Source organism: Myotis davidii, unplaced genomic scaffold (assembly GCF_000327345.1).
Source record: "Myotis davidii unplaced genomic scaffold, ASM32734v1 scaffold292, whole genome shotgun sequence".
In the NCBI taxonomy this organism is placed as follows: Eukaryota; Metazoa; Chordata; class Mammalia; order Chiroptera; family Vespertilionidae; genus Myotis; species Myotis davidii.
In genome coordinates, this window is record NW_006285042.1 from 5144525 (window position 1) to 5159742 (window position 15218).

At 35.5% G+C, this 15218-nt stretch overlaps 1 protein-coding gene across 7 annotated transcripts in view; it reads right to left on the minus strand.

Annotated features, from left to right (window-relative positions):
* Positions 1-15218, minus strand: part of SHPRH (SNF2 histone linker PHD RING helicase, E3 ubiquitin protein ligase) — a 67593-nt gene that overhangs the window by 25332 nt on the left and 27043 nt on the right. For all 7 annotated transcript variants that reach the window (XM_015558527.1, XM_015558525.1, XM_015558526.1 and 4 more), the window contains 6 exons: positions 9764-9852; positions 7335-7427; positions 5209-5316; positions 4089-4231; positions 2210-2383; positions 1561-1623 (listed from right to left, as the gene is read on the minus strand). In XM_015558527.1, coding sequence (XP_015414013.1) covers positions 1561-1623; positions 2210-2383; positions 4089-4231; positions 5209-5316; positions 7335-7427; positions 9764-9852 — 670 coding nt within the window. The remainder of the gene's footprint in view (positions 1-1560; positions 1624-2209; positions 2384-4088; positions 4232-5208; positions 5317-7334; positions 7428-9763; positions 9853-15218) is intronic.

Here is a 15218-nt window from a genome sequence, read left to right on the forward strand (position 1 = left end):
ATGCTTTTTCCTTTTTCCTCTTTTTTTTTTTTTTTTGTTTTTTGCTTCCTCATATTTCAAATCAATTTGATTCTCAGGATCCTCTATTTTACTGTTGAATCCCTGTAAACTACTCTTTATTTCAGTCAATGTATGCTTAATTTCTGTCTGGTCCTTTTCCATTTTTTTTGCATTCTCACTGAGATCCTTGAAGGTCTTACTAAGTTCCTCGGAGGTTTCTAGAAGATTCTTGAGTAACATTACAACTGTGGTTTTGAATTCCATGCCCTCCATTAGTTTGCTTTCTTCCATTTCTTTCATTTGTGACATGTTTGTCTTTGCATTTTTGGCTGACTGCAAGGACCCACTGTGCCTATAGGAAGAACTGCTGTGCTGGAGGCACCCTTATGGGGCAGGACTTGCTTCAGTGGGGCTTTGGTCCTCACTGAGTCTGCCTCTTGAGTGTGTCCCTTATGGATGTGAGGAGTTGAAATCTGGTATCTGACCAGGGGTACCCTGGCTCCTGGATCTCCAAATCAACCACTGTGTAAGTCCACCCAGCAGGAGCTACAGTGATATCAGCAGGTTTCTCCTTTTTGTTTGGGATTTGGAAGTTTTGGAGCTCTCAGACCCAGCTGCAGTTAGATTAGGCTGCAAAAGCCGAGGTGATTCCTTTGCACCAACCACTGAGCACAGCTTGGGAAGGGATGTAATTTGAGTGGGGCGGGGTCTCAGAGAATCACCAGGGTAGAGCAAACAGCAATGGCTGTCATCAGCGTCTCCGCAACTCCGCGTCCCTGCAGCCCCGTGCCCCCACAGCAACAATGAATGATCCCTGCAAGCAATTCTGCGAGAAAGCCACCTGCACTTTCCAAACCGCTGAAAGACAGTCCAGTTTCTCCCCATAGGAGTCTGGGACCCCAGAACCTCGCCTTAAATGAGCTCAGTGCATTCGAGAGCTTGTATCACCTTCCAATTGAAAAAAAACCGCACATCCAGGTGAAGTCCGCCTCGTGCGCGCCTTTGTACCTCTGTTCTTGGTGCCTCTGCACCTCCTACCTGGTCTCAATGTGCTTCTTTCTTTCCTTCTAGTTGTAGAACTTCCACTCGGCCAGCTTTCCCGTGGTTCTGGATGATAGCTGTTTTGTCTTATTGTTGTAGTTTCAATGTTGTTGTGGGAGGCACCATGCAAAGGTTCATACCTTATGCTGCCATTTTGGTTCTCCTCTAGTGCTATTATTATATGCATTTCATAAATGAGGATACTTAGGCTTAGAGAAGTAATTTGCCCACAGTAGTGGGCAGGGATTTGAGTTGAAATCTGTTGGACTCCAGAGTCTGTTACTCCCCTAAACTATCTCTCAATTAGACATTACTATATGACATGAGCATTTGGGGGTAAACTTCTGCACAGATGAAAATGAGTATGCTAAATAATCAAATGCCAAAGTTTATTGAATTGCTTTAATAAGAGGAAAAAATACAAGAAAGATTACTATAAGAAAAATATAGTCTTCTAATTTAAAACATCAAGTCTTATAAATGTCTCATTTTCCTGATGGGGAATAATCAAGAACTTACGTGTGAGAAAATAGCTTTGATTCATACTCTGTGAACAATTCATCAGCCTTACAAAAGACACAGCTGGAAAAGAAGAAACCGTCAGTAAAATATTCACAAACACAACCAGCAATCAGGTAATTTCTATGAAAGGCTAAGTATTTTGTATTTCACTTTTTCTTTTCAACAAATATGCTATTTTAGGGAAAAAAAGATTTTCAGTATGTGATCCTTTAGAGTTTTTTTTTAAAAGTTAGATTAATGATATACATATCTCTAATTCTGTCTGAATTCAAATGAAAAAAACAAAACACTTTTATTATATAAACCGTATTTCTTCTCTCAGGAGAAATGTAGCCTGCCCTAGCTGGTTTGGCCCGGTGGATCAGTGGATAGAGCACTGGCCTGAGGACCAAAGGATCCCATCTGATTCAGGTCAAGGCACATATAGGCTCAATCCTAGGCCCTGGGTAGGGTATGTGCGGGAGGGCCACTAATCAAAGTGTCTCTCTCACATCAATGTTTCTCTCTCTCTCCCCCTCCCTTCTACTCTCTCTAAAAATCAATTAATTTTGGGGTAAGGATTAAAGCAAGCAAACAAACAAAAAAAGAAAAAATTTGGCCTAAAGGAATGATGCCATTTCATTTAATGCTTTCTCCTAGTACCTACCAGTTGAGAGGAAGTCTAATTGGTCGGAGGTGGCAGATTGTTGCAGACTCAATAACATTACGAGATGGAGGTCCCTCCAGGTTTTTAACAGCCTCTCTTACTAGCTTCTGGAATTTATTTAGTTCTTCCATTTGTGTTGTTAGTAAGAACTGAAGACCTCTGCAATCACGGAACCTAATTCCCATCACCAGCAACAAACGCAACACAAAGAAATAAATAGGTCAATTTCTTCAAATTTAGAAAATGGTTGCTAAACAGAGAAATTGCAACATTTTACCTAGTCACACTTTAGTGAGTTTACCTTAGGAGTGTATTCTATTGGTATCTATTAGGCAAGAAATAATAACATTGGATTCTCTACTTTAAAAAGTCTGATAGTTCCTGTTCCCAGGTACTAAAAAACAGTACTCAAAATCTTCTATGTCTGTCTTAGATGACTTTGAAAGATCATGATTGCCATAGTCTTTATTGCTGAATGAGTACAGACATTCTAGCTGTATGTGGAGAGGTGACAGCAGGATGAAAGATAAACAGAACATTGGGGAGAAAGAAAATTAGCCAAAAGATATGTTACTTGTTACAAGACTTTATATATGTACGAGTGTGTGTATTTTAAGCATTTACTATATATTAGGCATTTTGGCAAGCATAACTCCTGTGTAATCTCAATAGGTACTATGCTCACGTTATTGAGAAAGCTTAACAGATTAATTTAAGTTTCAAAGTTATTATGTAGCAGTTAGAAGTTAAACCCAAACAATGCTCTTAACTATTCTGATAAACTATGGATAAAACAGTCTAAGAAAAGTATGGATGTGTATAAATGGATTTATGAAAGGAAAAAGAAAGCCTAAAATAATAAATTAGAAAATGGGAAATACAAACACAATTTGTTTGCATTTTAAATTAAGAGCATGTTCTTCTCCTTCCTAAAATGCCATATGCCCTTCCCTTTAAATTATTCTTAATAGCCCACTCTTGTTCCTGAAGCTTCTCTAACATTTCAAAACACTAATCTATTTCTTCTTGTCAATGGAGTTTATTAAAAATACCACTTATTCTAGTACTTCGTTATATTCAATTTTTATATAGTCATATTTCTCAAATTATTCATGGGTATTGTCTTCTCATTAAACTAAACTTTAGAAGGTAGGGATTAGATCATACCCTTAAGAAAAACCCTATATTCTTTTGATGATTTTTTCACTGAAAACTAACATTAATCCAAGGCTAATTTTCTGCTGGGATGTGATCTGAGAAGCAATAAGATTCTCTCTCTGTTCTACCCACCTAGAATCAACAGTTCTGCCACAACACCTAAATTTCCCACATCAGACAGATACTCATTTGAGTCAGACCACTAAGGGTACTTTTGATATAGAGTAAATTTATTCACCATTTCTATATCTAGAGCAATAATCCAATTTACCTATAAAGACCCAGAAGAATAGTATTGATGAGAAGAAAGATGGGGAAGAAAGAGCAGGTAACTCTATAATATAAAACCTGCCACTGTGGCACTAGGATGCTTAGAATTTAGGGAATGAATTATAGGGAAGTATGAATATCTTACTAAGGACAAAATTCTCCAAAGCAAAGTCTATTTCAAAACCTTGTCCAACGAAGATAAAAAGAAAATACTTTAAGCAGATTTTAAAAATTAGTAAAAAGAGTATTTTTAAGTGACTAATATGTAGAAAAAAGGGTTTCTCTTTTAGATTTACATCTAATATTTTGGTTTGAAGTGTACTCAACAGTATAAAATCCAGATGTTTGTAATCAAAATATGTTCCTATATTTAACTGGACCTCTTAATAACTGGTCTGAATTTTTGGGGTGGCTACTCATACAGTTATTCTATTTTTTAATATTTTCTTACTTCTCTGACATAGAAAGCTTGCTAGTCTGTTGCTTGTAGTTGCTGGTTATTTCATTTCGCACTCGTTGGACAAGCTCCTCATCAATAGAGAATTCCACTGCTCTGTGGATCACATTCAGCCACCAAGGAGAATTAGAATAAATCTGTAAAAAAAGATAACAGCTGATCAATTAATATTGCTGTAGAAGTCACTATATTTCTATCCTTTGGAAGGGTGCTTTGAAAAATTCAAAGGCAGCAATAAATGCTACTCTAAAGGGAATTATAATAGTGGTGAGTCAAGTATACATTTTTTATACACAATAAGTGAGTACTTTTCCATAATATAATTAAAGAGAACACCTGTTTCCTGACTACTCTAGATGAATGAGAATTTCTTGTGCAGACTTGTATAAAAAGTTGTGCTAAAAAATACTTTACCAAAATGAAAATTCAGTACTTCCTCCATATATTTGAAAAGGTAACAGGTTTCTTTCTTAATATAAAGACATTATGTTAATACTCAACTAACTGAACTAGATTCTACTATGACAACTAACAAATTATATGCCTGAATATTAAATAATTAATGAAATTAGGAAGAATAAAATGTGGAGTAACTGGTAAATATAAAAAAAATGAGTGTATTTTGTGTAGCCTCCTCTTTAGACATTGCTACCGATTTCATAAGAGGGAAATTTTAGAAATGACAAATGGCTTGTATTAATAAGAAAAATACCTGTGGTTCTAACGTTCTGACATCTTAAAAGAAAAAATTTTGGCAACATACACATCTAAGATTAAAAGAAGATTTTGAAAGTCTTTTTCTTCTTTAAAAAATAACTTGTTAAATATACCCAAAGTAAAAGAAATATAAGTTTAAATATAAGTTAAATATACCCATAATAGCTTAAAAGAAATAAAAAAGAATAATTTCAAAATAGGTGATCCATTTATGCATCTGTTTATTCAACTAATAAACACTGCTAACAGCAAATAAACTTTTATTGTGTGACAGGCACCATATTAGGGACTTAGAATTCCAACATGACTATATAAGTTCAAGTTTCTCCCTATACCAAAACAAAAGCCAAAATGCTAATGTAGAGACACACATAAGAAAGTCATTCTGGAGACATACCTTTCTTTGGAGCTCACGTATGGTCTGCTGCACAGGCAGCAAAGCCTGCTGTGCTTCAGCAACCTCAGTGTTACACTTGCTCATATAATGCTCCCTCAGTTGTCTGGCCTGTGTTAAAAGAGCAAACAGTATAAACTTTCACTCCAGGTCTAGAAAATAACTGAATATGGTGTTTCAAGAACAATGTAGTTATCTTATATATTTAAAGGTACTTAACTGAATTTAAGCATAAAACTCTACAAGTATACTGTAGAGAACATAAAAACCATGACAGAAATTCCTGAGATATGTATTCAAGTGAACACCTTTACCTGTTAAGTCACAAAATCCAAGAAATCCCACGGGTCTGCTCCCAAAATTTTATTAACTTTTTAATTAAAAAAAAAAGGGAGAAAAAGAGTGATATTTAAAATTATGAGACGAAACAAGGATCTCTTTCAGAATCTCTTACCTGACTGATTTCATTTTCTTGGAATTTCCTTCAGTTGAGAAATAATACTTGAGAATATACACTAACACGGGTGTTATAGACCGACTTGTGCTCCCCCAAAGTACATACGGTGAAGCCCAAACCCCCAATGTGACCACTTTCGGAGACGGGGCCTTTAAAGGAGATGATTAAATGTGTAAATGTGGTTAAATAAGACCATAAGGGGAAAGCCCTAGCCCAAAATGACTGGTCTCTTTAAAAGAAAAGAGCCAACAGGGATGCAAACAAAGGAAAGGCCAGGTAAGGACACAGTGAGAGGGCATCCATGTACCAGCCAAGGGGAGTCCTCCGGAGAAACCAACGCTGCTGACGGATCTTAGGCTGCCAGACTCCAGAACTGTGAGAAATGAATTTCTGTTGTTTAACCTTCCCAGTATGTGGTATTTTATTATGGTAGTCCTAGCAGATAAATGCAACAAGGGTCTATAAAAACTCTTTACCTATCAACTTAAGGAGGATCACATAATTTGCAAGCAATACTGAAAAAATTTATTCTTTAAACCAGATAAAAACAAGACCACTTTTGACTTAAAAAAAAAAAAAAGTCAGTTTCATGAGGTCTAACTGCACCGATACACCTCTCTGGACAAGGCATTACTGCTCTGGGCTCCCATTACTTCATTTACAAAAGGAGGTTGAAGTTGATGATTTCTCAGATCGTGTCCAGCTTTGAAATACTCTGCCTTCACATTCTATGCGAGTTAGGCAAAAGGGATAATACATGGAAATGAACCTTCCTCCTCATGGTGCATTTTTCCATTTCCTCTCACAAACTTCCAATTAATTTCTATTAAAATTCACTGGCTATAAATAGTTGGTCATTAAAGCTAACAGACTGGACTATCTCCCAGAGTTGCCTGTGACTAAAGGCAGTTAAACTGAGTGACTGGTTATATGCAAAGATTAGATGCCTGCAATGGGAATGAAATTTCACTAGAAAATTTCTAACATGTAGACTGCCATCTAACATTAAGAAAGGGCTGTACATACGTATACAATTTCATTTTGTATCTCACTGATTCAAATACAGGCTCTGCTGACAGGTTCAATCCATTTCAAACACATCTACTACTCTTTAGATTTAAGCTTTACCTTCTTTCTTTGACCTTTAAGAAGGCAAAAATCCACAAGCAAATTAGCATAATAAACTTATTAACAATTTATAGTGAATTAATTTATAATATCGCTCTTTCCAGAGAGTCAATACTCATTGCAGAGGGAACTTCTATAAGAAATACCACTGAAAATGTGAATTTACTGTCATAAATAATAAACAGAAGGGTAGCGAAAGTATACAACTTACTATTTTTACTATGTTTTTTGCAGATGTGTCATGAGATCAACAAGGTCTTTTTAAATTTGTTGTTTATTTACATTTTGTGCTTTGACTATCAACAACTATGTCTACGACAAGTGGTTGCCCTATAGCTGCAAGCAGATCACCAGAGAACTAAAATACTATGGAGTATTGTCTTTCTCTACCATCCAAAATCACAGCAAAGTTAGAAATGTAAAAACATCAGGAAAACATGATTACCTTTATTTAATGTTGTATGCCCTAAGAAATATGAATAAGGTGGAGCATGAAGTCTGAAAAAAATATTCTTTAACAGAAAGAATGAAAAATAATAATTACCTCTTCCTCAAGTCTGCCATCTCGCAAGGTAGGAGGTATCCCTGGGTGCTTGTCTGCCAATAATTCCATCAAATTATGAGTTGCATGAAGTCTCTACAAACACACAAAAGGCAATAATTATGACAGCCAACACAGAAAACTCTAGGGGGAGAACCTACTGTTCATATGGCATGCAGAGCACTAACACCACATAAACGTGTCACTGATTTGAGTACTGACTTTGTCAGAGAAAACCGAAGTCAGTTTTATGGTAAAGGTCTTAATTCACAATGTTATAAATTTTCCTCAATTAAAAATCTAGTCTTATGAAATATGTCTATGTATTTAGCAGAATATATAATATAGGTGTATTTTTTTTCCTATTATATATGCATTTGCCCATATGAGGAACAAGGAGTACGCCAAATAAGTTCAATAAAATAAAAAGATAGACTGCCTAGACTTGATTCTTCTGGGAAATGAGTCTGGATGAGCCTAGCAATTACATTATGATACAAATAGGGATAATGAAATACATAAGAAAACAGGGCTATGACCTGGACCTGTTGAACTTAAGGGCTGAATAAGAGAGCTGGAGGTGAAGATGGTATAGGAAAACTCTATCTTATATCTCTGTATTTAATATAAGCCAGACTTCTCACTGTGACATTGAGTCTGCAACTGGCTAGAGACCCCTGGAGTCAAGGGCTATGAGAAGAAATAAAGTGAAAGTAATTTCTATTTCTTAATTTGGAAAGACAGGTAAGGGTTAAAGGATGAGAAGAGTGGTTTATTTTGTAAGATTTGATTTGGTGTCAGTGATTCGAGACTACAAATGTTATTCTGTTTGGCTGCAGATTCTCATAATTCTGAGCCATGGTACAGATCTTTGTAGAATTGACCTTTGAAGACTTACCTCAAATGTTCTAGGTCTTTTCAACATGGCTTCATAGGTAATACAGTCAGAAACACTATCAGATTTAATAACAACAAATGTGTAAACACTAGAGAAAGCGGTAGAAACTTGGCTCCTCTGCGCTATGTATGCTTGTGGAAGAGGATTTCCGGTGCGTTCTGCATGAGGTGTTGGAATGGGTTGGGAGAAATACTTGCCTCTCTCCACCTCTTACACCTTTTATCCCAAGAAAACGGAGTGCTAATCTAACTGGACAGAGCAGAATATCCAGTGGGCCATGTTTCACCAGTAGGTGGGGTTGTTATGCCCAAAAGGAAGAACCAGGCTGATTGCTTACTCTTGAACTTAGGCATCTGGACTTATCTGTCTTGTCCACTCTTTTGTTTTGTTTCCTTTATTCAGGAGCATGATGCCTTTTCTTTCCTCCTTCTCCCAAGAGGCAAACACATTTGCTTAAGGTCCAGGGTCTGCCTTAGGCACTCCTTATCCATGCAGAATATAAGCAGACTTATATTTAATTTTCCCTCCTCTTCTCTTCCCCCCAAACACACCTCCTACCACTGGCTCAAGCACATGTGAAAACATGGGTCCCGGAGCCTCAACTGTGAATGATAAAGAATCTCAGCAGGGACTCAAGCCTAAACATACCAAGGTTAATAAATGTGGTCCTTAGTCACCATTCTGCTAGAGAGCCTTGTCTATATAAATCCACTGGACAGAACCAAGAATGGGAAGAGATTTTATACTTAAATGTTATAATTCAAATATCCAAATCTCCCTAAAAGACCTCCAAAAATTAAATTAGAAGATCATTGAATAGATTTTATTATTACTTAGTTCCATTTCTTTGCTTTTTGGTGAAAACCACGTAAAGAAATATGTTGATGTTCATATGCAAAAGTGATAAAATTGACCTCGTTTTTGAGGTACAAATAATTCAAGTTGTTTTTCTAATGTAGGTTAGATTTAGCTAGTCAGTCTTGTGCCGATATCATCCTGAATATACGGAACAGCAGTAATTCTCAAACTTGCATGTACAGTCAGCCCTCCATATCTTCAGGTTTCAAATTTGCACATGAAACCAAACATGGATAAAAAATATTCAGAAAAAACAATCCCAGAAAATTCTAAAATGCAAAACTTGAATTTGCCACACACTGCACTGAGCACTACGCTGAACGCACACAAATGAAGTGAGGTGGAGGCACACCGCACGATAGCCTACATATAAATACAGGTGATTGCAAAACTATGCCATTTCATAAAAGGGGCTAGAGCATCTGCCAGTTTGGTATAACGTGTGTGTGTGTGTGTGTGTGTGTGTGTGTATCCTGGAACCAATTCCCTGAGGACACTGAGGGAGAACTGTATATGCAAATCATCTTGGGTGCTTACTGAAATCACTGAATCCCAAGCTTAATCTCCAAAGATTATGACAAAGTCCACTTGTTACCCTTCATCTTAAATATTCAGAAAAATTATTTTGTAAAAAAACAGATAAAATATTGATTTGACACTATTTAGTTTTACTTACTTGAAGTGAATCAGTTTTGAGTTTTCCTTTGTGTTCCTCAGATGAACGCAACACCTCTCTGTACAGTTCTGCTGCCAATGCATACTCACCTGAAGCATTAAAACGTATTTAAAGCATAAGAAAGTCATATTTAGGTCCCAATATGATATCTATATTTAAAAATGCCTGTAAAAATATAACTTAGTCATTAAAACTCACTATTTTTTTAAAAAAGAAATTTGACTGGGTGTTAGCATGATTGCCCCAGTAAAAAAGCTGATGATGGGTCTTTACAACATGGCTTCATAAGTAATGCAGTCTTTTTTGTGTGTTAATTTCACAAAATAGAAAACCAGTCAAATGTACTTACAATGGTTTAAAACTATACTGAAAAACAAACTGGATTAACTGCTAATTTAGACAAATGACTTTCCTCTCATTGTAGAGAGTACCATTTAGTAGTCATTATGATGTTTGAAATTAGGACAACTTTGGGGTGATTATAGGTATTTAAAAACAAATATTCAAAATGCTATGACCAATCAACACAAATTTCTCAGAAAAATAATATACTTTTCTTGATAGGTATTGTTCTTCTTGATGGCCAAAATAAGTTGCAATTAAAAATCACATTTCAAAAACTTAAGAGATCTTCTTTCCATTTCTGTCTACACAAATCACCATCAGTCTGAGATCTATGCTGTTTTATATTGTTCACAATTAGCAGCTCATTCAAATAAAATAATTTTAAAAGTATTAAAAGTACAGGTTGGCAAACTATGGTCCATGGGTCATACCTGACCTTTGTATTTTTATAGGAACCATGAGCTAAAAATGGTTTTACATTTTTAAATAGTTGAAAACAATTCAAAAGAATAATACTTGGTGAAATGTAAAAATTATGTGAAATTGCCCAGCCGGTATGCTCAGTGGTTTCCAGGCACAGCTGGATTCTAGGTCAGGGCACTGGCCCAGGTTGTGGGCTCTATACCCAGTAGGAGACATGCAGGAGGCAGCAGATACCTCATCGATGTTTTCATCTCTCTATCCTTCCCCGCTCCCTTCTCTCTAAAAATCAATGTAAAACATATTTTCAAAAAATTATGTGAAATTAAATTTCAGGGCCCATGAATAAAGTTTTATTGAATCTCAGTCATACTCATTTGTTCATGGCTGCTTTTGCGCTGTAACACTACAGCTGAGCAATTGCAACAGATCTATGGCTTACAAAGCCTAAAATATTCATTTTCTGGTTCTTTCAGAAAAAGTTTGATGATATCTCAATGAAAGGAGAGATGAAACATTTTTAATGGCATGAATAATGAAACCTATCTTACCTGCTTGCTGCCTAGGGAAAAACTTTAAACTGGTAATTTATAAATACAATCAAAATAAAAATCTAAAAGTGGCAAAAATCATGAAATACAAAAAATGGCATAAAGATGTTCTAGTTTTAGTTTATTGAGGGGGAAAAAAAGCTTTTACTTCGTGATCATCACATACACTTGCTTTTTAAAATTTCAATTTAGTTTTATTAATATCATAAATTTAGGATTTTGTTCAGAGCCTGAGTTTGCTCTCTTCCTCTCTCTCTCAAATTTGTAAATTTTGCTGTTGGTCTTTTTCTTTTTTGTTAATGCTAATTATATATAACTATAAATATATATTTTTATTATAGAATATACATAACATAAAATTTACCATTTCAACCATTTTTAAGTGTGCAGTTCAGTGGCATTAAGTAGTCACAGTGTTGTGGAAAACACTTGCTTTTATACCATTGCTTTATATGGAGTTCTACCAGTTACCTAATAAAAAGCTTTCTAAAGACATATTTTCATACTACTTTACAGTCAGCCAATTTTTATTCACCATGGTAACAAAGATTATTTTCACAGTAATAAAATCATGTTGTAATGTAGGAGAAATACTCAACTACAGTAACACAAGACCTTTTTTAGTTTTGAAGACTCTTGTGAAGCTTTGCAAAAGACATAAAGATTCTATTAGCATTTACATTATCATTTATAGAGAATAATTCACTTGTCAACTCTCCCTTCATAATTACTATAGCTTTTAAAGGAGGTGTAATGACTAACTTATAATGTAAGCAGTTGAATTTGAACTATTCACTATATCTATTTCTTGTTTGTTTTTTTAAGTCCTCACTAGAGGGTATTTTTTTCCCATTGATTTTTTAGAGAGTGGAAGGGAGGGAGGAGGAATAGGGGAGAGAGAGACATTGATGTGAGAGAGACACAGTGATTACTTGCTTCCCACACAAGACCCCGTCCAGGGTCAGGACTGAACCTGCAACCTACGTACTTACTCATGACTGGGAATCGAACCCGAGACCCTTTGGTCCACTCTAACCACTGAGCTAACCAGCCAAGGCTATAATATCTATTTTTTATGCTTATTAAAAAAAGACGCTTTCTCGGGAAGACACAAAAATATGCAATAAGTTAAACAATTTTAAGTCAAATTTGGAAACACCCACTTCTTGTCACTTGATGGCTGTAACATTACCAAGTAAGTGAAGTGTACTACATTTAATATTGGCAACCTGATTTTCTCCAAAAAATATGTGCAGAAAACACATGGTACAAAATTAGAATACCATGTTTTTAATACCATAATCAGTGAGGACTTAGAATATGCATTGCATATCATAATCCCTGTGGAGTTTGAAATAAACTTCATATCTCCATTGTCTGATCTCTATATTGGAAGACTTTAAATTAAGTTGAATATATAATATTACTTTAAAAGATGTGTATTGTTTGACATAGTACTGTGAAGTTAAGCAACGGAAGCTAAAAGCAGTAAATCCATCCCAATAAGTTTATAATTACAATTAAGTTAAGATTGGACATATCCTTTACTAATGGACTTTCTGATAGGAATTTCTCTTAACAATCAGCAATACTTTCCATCCACAGAAGACCAAGAACTACAGTCGGAATGCAGTGGAAACTATCTGAAGAGAGAAGTGATGTACTCATCTAATGCCACAACATGGTTTGCTACACAGGAACCAACTATATGCTGATCTTGCCAGAGTGTTTGTTTTTGGAAATGATCATATCATATATGATCATTTCATATATGTTCATATCATATATAACCTCACAGTAAGGAAAGGAAGACAATAAATCTGAAAAGGAGACTAAAAAATTGGACAAGTCAAGAAATTCATTAACTGTCTCAGGTTCTGTAATAACAATGTAGAATAAAATCAGAAATGCAGTTTTAGAATGTAGAGGTGAAATCTGAATGTTATTTTTAATATTGTGACAACCTAAAAGTAATAAACTACTCCATTTTAGAAATTTTGATGGTGAGGTTTAACCTACTATAGATAGCATAACACTGAGGTTTATAAACATCTATTTGATAAAGAAATAGAAGTAATATAATACAAACATTAAATATTTGGTTTGAAATTCAAAGACATAGGGCAAATTCTCTGCTACTTATTAGGTATAATCTTAAGAAAAAAACTAAGTCTTCTGAATTCCAGTTTTCTCATACAAAATAGGGATGAAAATATCTCAATCATTGCTAATTATGAAGAAAAAATGAAATATATATATGAAAGTGTTATGTATAATATAAAATGGTTGTAGAAATATGACCATTCTTCAGATATGATGCTGAATTTAATGAGCCAAATATTTTACTTTATTTAACTTATTTTTTACTTATTTTTACTGACTTTAGAGGAAGGGGGGAGAGAGAGATAGAGACAGAGATAAACATTGATGTGAGAGAGAAACATTGATCAGTTGTCTCCTGCATACACCCTGACCAGAGATAGAACTTGCAAGTTGGGCATGCACCCTGACAGGGAATAAAACCCACTAGTGTACGGGATGATGCTCCAACCAACTGAGCCATACTGGCCAGGATGACCAAAATATTTAAATAGTATATTTATTATCATGTATTTTAAAGACCAAGCACACATATTTTTCATCTGTGATAGTCATAATTATTCCACTCCATTAATTTGGGACTGAAAAAAACTGGCATTAAATATAATATATAATTTTCCAACTTTTCCCCAATTATTTCTAAGTAAAATAATCAAAAGTTTAATTAGAAAATAATTTCTATTAAAAAGTTTCCTGACTTAGTTGTTCACTTTGGATTATAAAGCACAGACCATTTTAGATTTTAGACTGAAGCCTGGAGTGCTACATAATCACAGGCACACTGAGTAACTGAGATGGCAATGACGATGAGGGTGATTAGAGAAAATCCAAACTTGCTAGCTAAACTGCATATTTCCTGGGGAATGTCTAAAGGGAAGATTTGCTCACAAAAGCACATATGTTATTCTTAGTTTATCAAGTGTAAGTAATAATATGTCCTTTTCTCCTATTACTAGTTATTAATAAAATTTGCACTGTGAGCAGGTTGAAAAGTGGTAAAAATTTGACGTCACTTCATATTACCATTATCATTCCTTACCTATATGTTTGTATAAAGTTTTCAATGTGCTTTCACACTGCACCTTAAGAACAATCCTTCAAGGCACATGGTATTAGCTATACTTTGTTGGCAAGGAAACAGATTCAGAAACCTTGAGTAATATATTCAAGTTCACAGGACTACAACTATAGCAAATAAGAAGCCTCATTTTTTTCAGTTCTTGCTTAGAGATATTTCTACTTAGCACCTGTGAGTTTTCCTAACTCTACCCAAGTATCCAGGATTATAAGAGACACTTTCTGTTCTGGTTCTGTTATGCTGAAGAATTAATAACTAATGACAGGCCAGTCCATTTAAAGAGGCTGAGAACATTGCCTTGTATTCCACAAAAGCACAAGTTTTTCTGGGCAACTGATTTTTTTAAAAGTCTTATAAGGTAAAAGAGAATAATGATAAATTTTCTCCATGACTATATACCCAAGTAGACTAATGGACTGGAAATCTTTGTGGGATGGGAAGATTGAAGGAACTGAAATTTACCATGAAATGCCTTTCTAACTCTAAATATCTTTCCAGCTCTAAAACTATAATAATGAGTTAGTTAACTTCACAGATTTTGTAAGGAATGTAGAAATAAAAATTTTCCTGGAGAACCGAAGATGGCGGCATAGGTTAACGCCGGAGATTGCTGCCTTGAACAACCAATTCAAATTAAGCCTGAAACAGGGAACGGACAACATCCAGAACCACAGGAGGGCTGGCTGAGTGGAAATTCTACAACTAGGAGTAAAGAGAATTTCATATCCAGACTCAGAGGAGGCGCAGTGCTGAAGTGAAATTCTCAGGTGCGGAGTGCGCGCGGAGCGGGCTGGCGGTGCCGCACAGAGGGGCGGTTGTTTGTTTACAATCGGGAGGGAGCATCAGACTCTGAGCTCCAGATCCGGGGGAGTCGCTAGGGACCCAGACTCAAACGGGAGAAGCGGGACTGTCTGGCATCGCTCAGAACCCTAGGGCAGCTTTCTCTCTGTGAGGCTTGCAG